Genomic DNA, 14350 nt, shown 5'->3' with positions numbered 1-14350 from the left:
GACAGGTCATGTTTTCTATCTCCCAGCTGCCTCCCCACCTCCCACCCCCGCTACGGTGAGCCACAGTGACTGGTTCAAGGATGGGCCATGACCCGAGCTAAGCTAAGAAGAGTAACTCAGAAGACTGTTGGATCTGTTGGGAAATGGAAGATCTCTTTTATCTGGGATTGCTGGGTGTAAGGTGGATGCAAACCCAGAGCTTCCAGGAGCTCTCTCATGGACAGAGCCTGGATGGGAGAAAGACAAGAGAGAGGAAAACAGCAGAGATGGAGAGACATGCTGAGTCTTAGTGACACCATTTGCACACTTGGATCCAGCCATTCTGGAAACTAGCAACTCTGATCTTTTCAGTTGCATAAGCCAATAAATTCCCCGCCCCCCCTTTTTTTTTTTGCTTAACTCAGTTTGAATTGTTTCTGTTGCTTAAAAATAAATAAATAAAAGGAATCCTGACCAATATAGGGGAGACCAAACTGAACAAGAAACGATTACTGTCTTCCTTGTGGCATAGTGGGATCTGACTCTTGCACAAAGACCTCTGATGAGAAGTAGTCTCTTAGCAATCCTCAGGCAGAGCCCCAAGGCAGTGTGGCAGAGGTGAGGACACGGATTCTGGATTCAGACACGCCTGGCCCTATTCTTGGCTCCAGCACAAGCTGTGTGACCTTGAGTGGGCTACTCAATCTCTCTAAGCCTCAATTTCCTAACCTAACTGGAAAATGAGGCTAATAACAGCTGACCTATGAGGCTGTTACGAGTGTTTGATGAGGTAAGGCAGGGAAAGGTCCTGGCACAGAGCCTAAACAGGAGACGATTCTGAGCCGGTAGCCAGGCTCTTGCCTAGCATTAGGCTGGTTTTTTAAGTTACTGTGTTCTGAAATCCACTGAGAGAGTGTCCTGGAATGTAACGGGCTGTGAGGATTCAAATAAGGCAACTTTCTCTTTTCTAACAGATAATTTATTCCTTTGGAGTGGGTGAAGCAGAGAGGAATTTTCAACGGGAATAACAGGAAGACTTCCTGGGGAGGATTTGGGACTGCAGCGGGGCCTAAAGGAGGGGGTATGAAGGACGCTGAGGGGCCACGGCCAGATCCCACCTCCTCCCCAAGCCTGAGGGCTTCTTCCTCCAGGGCTGGGAGTGCTGGTGGTTGATGGTTCACAGTTACATCCCCCTCACTGTGACTGCCGCTGGCTGAAGAGGACCTCCTTGCAGAAGGCCATGACTACTGAGGCCCAGCCCCCTCACTCAACTCAGGACAATTCCAAAGGGCCAGCCCTGCTTCAGAGCTCCCTGCAGAGCGTGCTGAGGCCCGGATGTAACCACATAGCAGCCACAGCTCAACTTCTCCTCTGCCTAGCCCTGCTTCCTTCCCTTCCCCGACAGGTCTGGATCCCATGAGCATGCCCCAATAAGCTCCCTGCACGCTAGCCCCATCTCAGAGTCAAGGGGTCTTCCGCAGGCAGAGATGGAGAGGAAGGGTATGCTGGCTGCAGCACAGCTGGCACTCGTGCCTGCAAGGGTTCAGGTAATGGGTGTGGGGAGGAGTGCAGCCAGAGATAAGGCCAGGGCTTGGAGATGCCTGTGGGGTGGTGGGAGAGGGAGCATGACAATGTCACATCTGTGTGTTCAGAAGATAACTAGAAGTGGGTGACATGCACAGGGAAAGAAAGAGCAGGGACGTGATGCTACAAGGAGTGAGTGGAAAGAACCTTGTTAACAGGGAACGAGCAAGGAGATCACAGAGTTGGCTGCGGCCTTAGGCCTGAGATTCCCCAGGACGCAGTAGTACTAATGTGGACATGTGTGGATTAAGAGAGGACCTGGCTGGAAGGATAAATGGAAAATGAAGAGAGAAGAACACACAGCCGACACCCAGACTGGATTTACTCAGAAGCTGAAAACTGGCAGCCTGCTGGCCAAATACACAATGTGTGATTTGTTTGGCTCATTTGGTGTTTTAACATTAGAAAATTAATCACCATTTAAAAATCAGAATTTTCCCATCTGGAGCAAGGGAGAATGAAGAAAACCAAAGACACAAGGGAAAGATTAGTCCAAAGGACTAATGGACCAGCACTACCACGGCCTCCACCAGACTGAGTCCAGCACAACTAGATGGTGCCTGGCTACCACCACTGACTGCTCTGACAGGGATCACAATAGAGGGTCCCAGGCAGAGCTGGAAAAAAATGTAGAACAAAATTCTAACTTACACATACACACACACACACACACAAAGACCAGACTTACTGGTCTGACAGAGACTGCAGAAACCCCGAGAGTATGGCCCCCGTACATGCTTACAGCTCAGTAATGAAGCTACTGCTGAGGGTCACCCTTCAGCCAAAGATTAGACAGGCCCATAAAACAAAAGAAGACTAAATGGGCACACCAACCCAGGGACAAGGACGAGAAGTCAAGAGGGGACTGGAAAGCTGGTAATGGGGAACCCAAGGTCGAGAAGGGGAGAGTATTGACACGTCATGGGGTCGGCAACCAATGTCACAAAACAATATGTGTGTTGTTTAATGAGAAACTAGTTTGCTCTGTAAACCTTCATCTAAAGTACAATTAAAAAGAAATAATAATAAAAATTGGGATTTTACATCAAAATCTGGTTTCTGACTTCTGAGAAATCAGAGGCCCTGGTGCCTGGTCTGTAGTCCTGGAGCAGGTGGGAGCAGGTTTTTCACTCTTGTGTTTGCTCTATGGTGGGGTGTGGAGAGACAGCTCAAATGACTGGACTGGAAGATGCCTCTGTCCCTTCTGGCTCTTATGGCCTCTGTTTTATGTTCTGGATTCCAACTGCAGCTTCCCAGGTCAGGGCCACAGTGAACACGTAAAGCAAAACTGTCCTTCTGGGAGGGCAAATTGCAGAGAGGTGCCCGAATTCTGAAGTGACGTAGCCCTGCCAAGGTCAGCCAGCTGTGCACAGCTGGTTTCAGCCCCACTTGCCTCAACCTGGAGTCTCTGAGTAGTGTACGACCTGCCTGACTGTCCAAGAAAGCCCTGTTCCCAGTGGCCATGACCCTCCCCCTGCCCCTGAAGTTCCTCCTGCCACTACCCCTGGTGAGGATACTCACAGAGCCCGTGGTAGACGCCTGGCTCTGGCGTGGTGACTTCAGGGATGGGGGTACTGGACGACAGCTCTGGCTCCGGGACCTGCACACCAGTTGGGGGAGAAGCAGAGGAAAAGGGGTAATTTTAATGACACCCACATAGCTGGCTGGCGGCCCACCCTGTGCCCCAGGTAAGTCTCTGTGTCTTTTCTCAAACTTTCTGCCTTCATGGAAGCTCCATGACTAGAAATATGGGCAGGCCCAGAAACCCTGGGTTTGAATCCTTGCCAGTAGTTCTAATATATTGGTAGGGGAGAGGCTTGAAGTTTAGACGTTCTTTGAAAGGAAATAACCAAATAAAATGTTGACCTAGTGAGTAAGAGAAAGAAAAAAAGGAAGGAAGGGAGAAAGGAAGTGAAGGAGGGAGGGAGGAAGAGAGGAAGGGAGGACTTAAAATTTAGATGGTGGTTCTCAACCCTAGCTGTTCACGGAATCTCTAGGGGTGGGGTCCAGGCATCTGCATTTTGAAAGCTTCCCAGGTGATCCCCATGTGTAGCCAGGATAAAGAAGCCATCGCCTATAGACAGTCAAGAATGGGCTGCCACACCCTACTTGTTGGGAATAGGGAAAGGGTCTCACATATAACCCTCTCCTGTTAGATCACTGCACTGTAAGGCATAAAGGCCAAAGCACCTTTTCTATTTTACACATGGGAGAGTTGAGATGCAAAAAGAAATGAAGTCCCTTGTCCAGATCGTGGAGTTTCAGTTCCAGTGACAACTTGATGAGCCCCACGGCCAGCCCCAAGGGATAGCCTCTTCAGGCCCTGCCCGAGGTAGGGAGGAGGAGGAGAAGCCTCCTGGGCGCCCCTCCGGTGGGTGCGCTAGACCTGGATCCCAGACAGCTGGGGTGGAGATCCCGCCCCATCCCTATTCTGAGTGGTGAGACCCAGGCACACCCCCCACCCGCAGCCTCAGACTCCCCATCTCTAAAGTGGAGACAGTGCTCCCTCCCTGCCCCTCACAGGACTGGGTCCCATCAGAGATTCACTTAGAAGGAAAATGCTGGGTGAATGCCACAAGGTCAACTCCCCTCTGGAGACCATGGCTCAAATCCAGACCACAGGCATGTTTTATGGCCCATAAAAGGTTTGGAAACATTTTGAATTAGCTGCCAACATTTTAAAACTGGGGGATTTTACATAAGAAATCCAGGCTTTTGGCCTCTCTTGGAAAAATCAGGAGAACTAGAAATAACGAGAGTAACTCTTAACTGGGCAGAGGGGAAGCTGCCTTCCTCAGCAGCAGGCAGGGACACACACTCCCAGCTGGCTGGGCCCCACCACTCCCCGCCATCTGCACCAGGCACTGCCCACCCTGGCGGCATATGGTTTGTGGCCCCCAGTGAACACCGTGGGATCTAGGGGCCTTGTGGCTGCCCGGTCTCGGTCACAGCCAACCTCCGGCCCATCTTCTCTCCAGTTCTTCCAGCTCCTCCTCCACCCCCTATAACCATCTCTTCTTTCTCCTTTTGGCATCAAGAACATCCCTGGAGACCCTGTGGTCTCTTTACCTTCATTATTAGTCCTTGACTGTGGACTGACCCTTCCCCTGAAGGTCATCTTTCATTTTAAAAAATCTGTCTGTCAATTAAAGGCACAGACTTTGGAGTCAGGCAGCCCTGTGTTCAAGGTCTGACTCTGCTACTCTCTTACTATGTGACCTTGGGCAAGTCACTTGACCTGGCTGAGCCTCGGTTTCCTAAACGGGAATATTAGTTTCTACTCATAGGCTGCCATGTGGGTTCCACCCGGTAATGCCTGTGCATCATGCCTGGATCACAATCCATGCTCATAAATCACAACTGTGACGATCATTATTTTAATTCTAAGTCTGCCTATTAAAAGTATTTCTAATCTTCCCATCAAAAACAACAGGGAGTGATCAAAACGCAACCCACAGCAAAAATTCTCGAGACTACCGACCTCCAAATTACAGAGATGATACAAAGCTGACTTCTCCTGGCTTTGATTAAAATTTGAATACTTTTTTCACTTTGGTTAAAAAAATAATAATAATTAGAGTATGAAATATAACAAACAGGACAAGAAATGAAGTAGAAAAATGGGAAATGTCAAAACAGTAGCACCAGCAGCTTAAAGACTATCCATCTTAGTTCTTCCTGCTCTGCTGTGAGTCAGGAGAAGAACTCTCGCCCCCAGCTCCAGTCTTACGGGGTCGTCAGCCCACAGGCCGGCCTGGGTGAAGGGCCTGGCGTCGCCCTCGCCGTCAGCTGTGCTCGGCCTCCTCAGGGCCTCCTCGTGCTGCAGGCTGCAGAGGCTCTCCACGTCCACGTCGAATGTCCCATCAGAGCAGAAGATGGCCTCGAGAATGTCGTCGTCAGTTGTGAACAAGATCGTGTCTCCAAAGTGCTCTGGGGCTGAAAGAGTTACCAGGAAGGCAGAGGGTCAACTCACCCCAAAGCCCAGTGATTTTTAGGTCAAGAACATAAACCCACCAACCTTCCTGCTATAATATCCTGAACCACCAGCAGTTCTTGATTCCTGAGTCTTATTATTCTTTATGTGTTTGCAAATGGAATCCAGGGACTATAAGAGCCATGTAAGTCTAATGAAGGGATCTAATCTAATGAGAATCATTGGTGACCTCTCATCGAACAGGTGACATTTCTTAGGTGTGAATGAGACACTGCAGCAGAAGCTGCTGGTGCCCACCTAGATGCCTGCTAGCCCCTTTTACAGGGTGCCTGGCCTGGAGGGCTCTGGGAAGCCAATGACTGACTGACCACAGGGTACATCACCTGATGCCCCAGAGTTCCCATGGAGCAGGCTGGGCTGGGCTTCCCGGCAGCCATATCCTTGTTGGGCTTCTCGCCGTTCCATATCCCGTAGCTCCCACTGCCCTGCATGATTCTCCTGAGAGCACTCCCTCAATAAACCTGCAGAGCAATCCCTCTTCTCAGGCCTAGATTCCAGGGAACCTGACTAAGGCCGGCCCTTAACTGAGGGTTTAAATAGATGTATGAGGTCAACTCCCACAAATGCAGGCTGCGAAAGGTGAGGAGTGGACCAGGGGTGTGAAAGAGGAGAGACCTATCTGTCATCGGCTCACCAGTGGGTCTGTTTTTAACTCCCAGCCTCAGCGAGTAACAGGCAGGGGCTCAGAAAGCAATCTTACAGACATACTGTACCTCCCGTCAGGGTTCCTGAGGCCTTCGCGATTTCTCCTTTAAAGATGCACTGAGTGTCTAGCAGCATCAAGATATCTTTCACGCCACGGAAGGAATGTATCCGTGATTTATTGTAATTCCAAATCCTGATCAGGGCGACTTGGCAAGGGTGCATGAAGTCAATGGCAATGGAGTGGGACTTGCCCGGTGTGAAGGGTGCCAGCCAGACGTGCATGTCGTCCTGGGTCCTGTTCACCCCGTCGATGAGGTTGGTGACCACACGGGGGTCTTTCCCATATGCTGGTAAGATGTTGATGTCAGGGGGGTCTGCTTTAATGTTCAGGATTTGCACCAGCTCCCCCTTGGAAGTGAAGATTTCTACTCCATTAAGGCCGACATAGTGTCGGTCCCCCCACGTTGACTTGATGTCGATGACCAAGTGCTGTCCATAAGGCAAGACTGGGATTTTAAAGTCACTGCCATCGTCTGTGTCTACGGAGCAGTCGTCCTGTCCCTGCAGCAGCTCTGGCTTTTTCTCCTTCCCGGGGGGTGGCAGGTTGCTCTGCCGGCTGCTTCTCTGCTGCTGCAGGAACTCATCCAGGATGTCCCCCTGGTACTCCATGTTGGAGATGCGCCCCCGGTGGGAACGGTCGAAGGCATTGAGGGAGTTCCATGACTCATGCAGCATGTGCTCCTGCTCGCTGTGCCACCGGGACCGCGGCAGCATCGGGGTGGACACGGCGTCTTCTGGAAGAAAGGACACACGAGACCATCTTATCCAGCGGCTCTCAGCTGGGCAGGGTCACCCTCCAGGGGTCATTCTGGAAACCTGTGGGGTTGTTCTTGGCTGTCTCAGTGCCAAGGGAGGCTCTGCTAGCCCTTGGTGGGTGGAGGCAGGTATGCTGATGTCCTTTGGGCATGGGACAGTGAGTCAACCAAGCACGGTCTCGAGTCTCACACAACTTCGGACCGTCCTGCTGGACGTTCAGGTCAGTAAAGAAAATGGTTTATGATGGACTAAGTCTAGAACCTGGCTGTTTTACACCACACAAAGTATTTTTTAATATACATAGAATTTTTGAAGAATGCAACTACCATGCAAATCAAGGGAAGACTGTTTTGTTTTGCTAGGAACTTTACCAGAAGTCGTTCACCACCTTGGAAACTCACCTCACTGGTAGCAATGCTGCTGCCCTGGCATCTGAGTCAGCAGCTCAGCGTCAGCATTTGAGGCGTCACAGTCATGTGATTCCAACAGTGTTTTCAAAGACTACTTAGTGGCAGGTGGGATGCTCGTGAAAGAATGCTAAATAGAAAACACCCGGCTATGCAATTTTAGACACAGCATATCCTATATGGGTGACATGCATCAATGTGTTAATACTGACCATTTCTGAGTGGTGAATATGAGGGGCTTTTATTTTCTTCTTTGTAATTGTCTCTTCTAAGTTCCCTAGATGGAGTTGGTATTACTTTTATAATCAGGAAAAACATGCTATTAAAAAAAGCAAATGACCCAGGTATAATTACAAGGTAAGGGTATGGGCTGAATTATGTCTTCTTAAAATATGCATTGAAATCCAGGCCCCTACACCTTTTAAATGAGGATCCTTGATGGCGTAGTGTTCACGAGCTTGGCTGCTAACCAAAAGGTTGGCAGTTTGAACCTACCAGCCGCTCCCTGAAAACCCTGTGGGGCAGTTCTACTCTGCCCTATAGGGTCGCTATGAGTCAGAACTGACTTGACAGCAACGGATTTGATTTTGGCTTTTTATACTTTAAATATGAACCTGTTCGGAAATGAAGTTTTCTTTGTTATGTTAATTAGGTCATACCCAAGTAGGGTGGGTTCTAAATCTAATCACTCTAAGTGAAAAAAAGAGCAGAACAGATACAGAGACACACAGGGGAAGACAGATACCATGTGAGGATCACGTACAAGCCAAGGAGCACCAAGGAACGCCTGGGGCTACTAACAAGGAAGGAGTCAACACTGCCAAGACCCTGATTTGGACTTTTAGCCTCCAGAACTGTGAGAAAATAAATGTCTGCCCTTTAAAGCCACTCACATGTGGTATTTGTGCTACAGCAGCACTAGGTAACTATGACAGTAAGGAATTCACTTCTTCTTGTGGCTAAAATTGTCTCCAAGGACGGAAGCCTCTGTCCTTAGCATCTCAAGAATGTGGCCTGGCCAGCGAAGGGATGGCCCTGAAGGCCCTGCTCTCCGTGTAGAATATAAAGGCCCTGGTGAGCGCATTAAGCAGTGGCCTGTCTTCACAGCCACACCATGGCTAACCACCATCTAAGAGGTGTCATTCTGGAAAAACAGCAGCTGATGACACTGACATTCTGTTTTTTCTCCTTCCATATCGTACAGTGCCCTGCACTCCATTTTCTGCCTGTCTCCTGGGGGTCTGGTGCCATCAATTATCTCCTCTCTCCAGAATTTTCAATCACTCCTTCCCCACTGGTACCATCCCCTCTCTGCCTGCCTGCAGACATGCATAAATCTCTCCTACCTAAAAGAAAAGAACCAAAAAAAAAAAAAAAAAAAAAAAAAAAAAAAAAAAAAAAAAAAAAACCTGTTGCCATCGAGTCAATTCCGACTCATAGCGACCCTACGGGACAGAGCAGGAACTGCCCATGGGGTTTCCAAGGCTGTAATCTTTACAGAAGCAGACCACCACATCTTTCTCCCATGAAGTGGCTGGCGGGTTCCAACTACCAATCTTTCAGTTAGCAGCTGAGTGCTTTAAAAATTGTGCCACTAGGACTCCAAAAAAAAGAAAGGAAAAAAGGAAGCCTACCCCCTCTTGCAGTCTCCACCAACCACCATCCTATTTTCTCTCGTCCTTTCTCTGCAGACATTCTACACCTTTCACCACCACTGCCTGCTCTCAACTCTTTGCAATGTGACTCCTGTCTTGTAATGATGTTGTTTTGCCCACCCAGAGGCCACTTCCCCTTCTCCTGGGGATGCACCCTGACTTTCTTTGGGGATCCCCCCATCCTCAGTCCATCCAAACTGGGTGAATGCTAACAGCATCCCTCAAGGTGTGCCCATGAAAGGAGCCGTGGGAAAGGGGGGGCTGTCTTTAAACCAGCGAGGCTAAGCTGGTAGGATGTAGGCATGGAGCTGCCAGTAGCCGTTTTGCTACCATGTAGGGAGAGCCTGCTGAAAATGAAGCAAACATAGGGAACATGAGCTGAGGGATGGAGAGAGATTCCCCGTGACATCCTTTGAGCCTCTGGATCTAGCCATGCCTGAAGTCAAACCCCTGGTGGCTTTTTGGCCCTTACATCCATAATATTCCTACAATTCCCACAATCATCCAATGAAATGGATTTCTCCAAATGGCCAATGACTTCCCAATCTGTTCTCAGTCCTCATTCCATGAGCCTTGACATTCCAGGCAAACTTTGTCCACTTGACATTCCCTCTGCTGGCATAGGCAACATTATACCTTCCTGGTTTTCTACCTCCCCTGCGGGCAGCTCCTTCTCTTTTTACCACACCAGCCCCATCCTCCCTACACCTAAGTCTGGGTGCGTTCCAAGGCTTAAATCCCAGCCCCACTCAGTCCTCTCCCGACACTGCCATCCCTCTTGGCCTCACCCAGCTCCCAGCTCCCATGCAGGCACTCCTCAATTCTATCCACCAAGTTCCACTTTTTTCCCCCAGGATCCATCTTCTAATTCCAACGACGTCTTAGACATGTCCACCTGGATGTGTCTCTGTCACTTCAAACTCCATGTATCTAAACAAGTTTGTCATCAAGCCCTCCAACTGGCATCATTTCTACTACACTGAGAATAATAAAATTAGACTCCTTTCCATGCCGACAGGAGCCCTGGTGGCGCCAGTGGTTAAGCGTTTGGCTGCTGACCAAAAGGTTGGCAGTTCAAGTCCACCAGCCGCTCCTTGGAAACCCTATGGGGCAGTTCTACCCTGTCCTATAGGGTTGCTATGAGTCGGAATCAACTCAACAGCCACGTGCGTGGTTTTTTTGGTTACTATGCCGACAAGGCCCTGAATGTGGCTCTGCTGATTCTCCAAGCTCATCGCACACCCTTTGCCCCTACGCTCACTCTGCCCCAGGCACGCCGGCCTGTCACTCCACAGACACGCCAATCCTCTTCTTGCCTCAGGGCCCTGGCCCTCGCTGTACCTGCTGCCAGGAAAGCTCTTCTCCCAGGTCCCCACTTAGCTGGCTAGTTGTCATCCATCTCCTTGGAGTGGCTTCTCTGACCACCTTCTCTGAAGTCCCGCCCCTTCCCACTCCACCCTCCCCATCACTCCATCACAATACCCTAATTTATTGTCTTCATTGTCTGTTTCCCCCCAGAAATGGAAGCTCCCAGAGAGCAGGGATCTTGTGTGTCCTGTTCCCTGCTGTGTCCCTGGTGCCCAGCACAGAAATGCTCAACAAATGTTTGCTGAGTGAATGGATGAATGGTTGGCACCACTACTATGTGCCCTGGGGTCCAGGTCTAGAGGCTGAGGGACTCTCTCCTCCACCTGTCAGCTCTCCTGCACCTGTCTTCTCCTCTCCTTCTCATCTGCCATGAAAAAAGATCCCAGTGGTTTCTTCCATCCTCTCCTCCCAGTCCTGCAGCCTAACATCTGGCAGCTAGAACTTCCCATATGGATTGCCATGGCTTCAGTGTATGTGATTGGATTTCTGTTGACTGAAATGAATGGCTGGGTTGGTTTGCAAGCACACCGAGGATAAGATGCCAAATGTCACGTGTCAGGGCCTCACCTGTGTTTCTCTGTCTGGGTGTGCAAGGAAGTCAGGGCCTAGGCTCTCATTCTGCATCTGATTTCAGATCTGTTCTCTCCAAGTTCTACAGCCCGGGTTGTAAAAGCAGAGGAGTGTAAACTTGCCTGTGGACCTCTCAGATGTGGCAGCAGGCCTAGGCCCTGTGTTTCTCTCTGTCTTCAGGAAAACACACTACTCACTACTCCTTTGGAGCCTGGGGAGCAGTTGGGATCAGTCCTTGGCCCTGTCTTTGTCAAGATTTCTATGCACATATTTGAACAAACAAGAGAAAGCTGCTGCTTCAGTACTGAGCCCCACTAGCCCACTGCTGTTGAGTTGATTCCGACTCATGGTGACCCTGCAGGATAGAGCAGAACTGCCCTGTGGGGTTTCCAAGGCTGTAAATCTTCACAGAAGCAGACTGCCACATCTTTCTTCCGTGGAGCAGCTAGTGGGTTCGAACTGCTGACCTTTAGGTTAGCAGCCAAGTGCTTAACCAGTGTGCCACCAGGGCTCCTCTTCAATATGTAGTCAACATAAATCTGGGAGGGACACCAGTTATTAGATAGGATCAAAGATTCAGAAATATACCTTAGTTGAGACTAATATAAACTATGAAGTTCTGAACCTACGTTTATAAAAACCCACTGCACCACCATGAGGCACAAGTTAATTGCTACTGAAACAGGAGATTAAAAAGTACATATTTATAACAGACATGTTTATTCTAGGTGAGCTGCTCTTCAGCCATAGCTGACTAGACAAGGAATGGTCACCTGACCTGAGGAAGCCAATCAGCTTCTCCCCTGGGACTTTAGAATTGGTTACTGGAGCTAGAGTCGCGAAATAGTGTCCCTCTAGGGTTGTGAGGACATTCTCTGCTGTGTGAACAGAGCAGAAAAAGCTGGTCTTGGCAGGAAGAATGAGGGAAGCGGACAGGCAGAGAAGCAGAGGCAGGACCCAGCAGACCTAGAGAGACAGGGAAAAGGTCCCTTGGTTCCTACCGGCTTTCTGGTTCCTTGTTCAGTCCCTGCAATGAGCAGCCACACCTCCTGTCTGTGGGGCTGAGGAGCTCCATAAACCCCTTTGCTGCTCAAGAGGAGTCCTGGTGGCACAGTGGTTAAAGCGCTTAGCTGCTAACCAAAAGGTCGGCAGTTTGAGCCCACCAATTTGTGGCAGTCTGCTTCTGTAAAGATTACAGCCTTGGAAACCCTATGGGGCAGTTCTACTCCATCCTATAGGGTCGCTATGAGTTGGAATCAACTCGACGGTAATGGGTTTGGTTTCTTTGGTTACTGCTCAAGCTGGGCTAACTAGATTCCATCCACCTGTAGTCAAATGATCCCTGACAAGGATGCTTCCCAGATGCGGCTGTCATCGCAATAAGAGGCTCTGTTGGCTAAAGGGTTTTTGCAGGCTCTCTTACAGCAACACTACCATTCCAGGCCCAGGGAAGGACGCAGGCAGTCTCTCATTTGCAGCATCCTTGGAGGGCTCGACTTGCACCTTTTCTGGAGGGCCTGGCTATGGGATTTGAGTCTGTGTAATGGGCAACTTAAACATTTCTAAGCAACCTTCCTTTTTTAGCATGACTAGCTTAACAAGCATTAAATCCCAAAAGCTTGGTTCTTAATGTGTCGTTGAGCCAAGCAGTGAAATGCCTGGGAAGAGATGAAAGTGAAACAAAGTCTTCTGAACGTTGGCAAGCTAGAAAAATGCCCATCACCTCAAAACTCCCAGAGGCCCTGCAGGTCTGTTTACCAGGAAAGTTCGTAACTGCCTGGCTCTCTGGGGGCAAGTGGCTGACAGTGACTGTGGTGACAGGGCACCACGGGGTAGTGGTTCGACAACCATATGGGAAGTTCCGTCTGCCAGAGGTTAGGCTGCAGGACCAGGAGAAGAGGATGCAAGAAAACTACTGGGATCTTATTTAATGGCAGGACAGCTGGGTTCTAATTCCCCTCTGACCCTTACTGGCTGTGTGACCCCAGGAAAGTTACTTAAATCTCGTGTTTTCTTTATCTGTAAAATGGGGCTGTCGTGAGGATGAAAGGAGTTCATTTGGGTAGTGTGCCCGAACCAGAGTGTGGCTTATTGCACTCCCTCCTCCCACATGGCACGGGCCTCCATGAGGCTGGGCCCTAGGGATTCTGATGTGAATAGACAGGGTCCCTGTCCTTAGAGAGCTTCTCTGGTCTTCTCTCCCACTTGGCTTTCCTCCCTGATACTCAGTCTCAGTGTTCAGTCTTGGCAGGGGTTGGGGGCAGAAATGTGTAAGGCTAGGGAGCTGGAGGGCCAGCTCTGCTGGGAAACAGCAGCCCGTCACTCACCACAGGAAGGCAGTGATTCAGGCCCTCCCGGCACTAGGAGCCTGGGGGCCTTGCTCTGGCATCCTCCGTGACCTATCAGGGGTCTGAAAGAGGCCACGGACTCTCCACATTTCTAAATGTAGACTGGGGCTGAATGCTGACCTTTGGGGTCTGTCTACTAGACATTAATAGAGTATATGCTAATATGATTCATAAAAAAATACATATATTGCTTTGCATATAGATACAACACCAAGAGGTAGGGTAACAGAGTGGGTATCTGTTGGGTGCACCTATATGCCAGGTACTGTGCCAAATGCTGTACATTATTATCGCATTTGATCCTCTCAACACTGCTATGAGATGGGTATTATTAGTATTGCTTTACAGATGAGGAAACAGGCTCAGAAGGGTTCCAGAACTTGCCCAAAGTGTGGGTTGGAGATGGTGGAGCCAGGATACACACCTGAGCATTGTGACTCCAGACTGTCTGCTTCTGTGTAGTGTGGGGTGAAATTCTGAGGATCTAGCCCTGGCTTGCTAGGTGTGAATGCTCTGTGGATGGTAAGGGATGTATATGCCAGTGTTGAAATAATGGCTTCCACGTGCTCAACACTGTCCATGTGCAGGCTCTGTGTTACTATTTTGAAGCCATCATCCCATTCATCCCTGAGAAAGAGGGTTTTTGTTCCCATTTTGCAGATGAAGACACCGAGACGCAGAAAGTGGAAGTGCCCAGCTAGAGGCCCCAGATCTGTAAGTAGCAGAGTTTGGATTCAAATGGCTTGACTCCCAGATACTATGCTGCACTCCTTCCCAGTAACCAAATCTGAGTGCAAATATTCAGAATCCCAGCCTTTGGTGCCCTCATTTCAGATTGGAAAGGTCCTTAGAAATAACTGACTCTTCCAAAAGCTCTCAAGGGTAGCCCTGCCAGCAGATGTGTTATTGTTTTTTTTTCTTTCATTCATTCATTCATTTTTTTTGACTCACCAAAAGGCCAAACCAAACCTGCTGCCGTCGAGT

The 14350-nt window shown here is 49.5% G+C and overlaps 1 protein-coding gene across 1 annotated transcript in view; it reads right to left on the bottom strand.

Annotated features, from left to right (window-relative positions):
* Positions 1 to 14350, bottom strand: part of KATNIP (katanin interacting protein) — a 196359-nt gene that overhangs the window by 25068 nt on the left and 156941 nt on the right. The window contains exons 16-18 of the mRNA XM_023741008.1: positions 6271 to 6996; positions 5294 to 5499; positions 3085 to 3163 (exon numbers count right to left, since the gene is read on the bottom strand). Coding sequence (XP_023596776.1) covers positions 3085 to 3163; positions 5294 to 5499; positions 6271 to 6996 — 1011 coding nt within the window. The remainder of the gene's footprint in view (positions 1 to 3084; positions 3164 to 5293; positions 5500 to 6270; positions 6997 to 14350) is intronic.

This window comes from Trichechus manatus, unplaced genomic scaffold, assembly GCF_000243295.1.
Source record: "Trichechus manatus latirostris isolate Lorelei unplaced genomic scaffold, TriManLat1.0 scaffold00170, whole genome shotgun sequence".
NCBI lineage: Eukaryota > Metazoa > Chordata > Mammalia > Sirenia > Trichechidae > Trichechus > Trichechus manatus.
The sequence above is the reverse complement of the archived record's forward strand: the minus strand, read 5'-3'. Positions and strand labels throughout refer to the sequence as shown.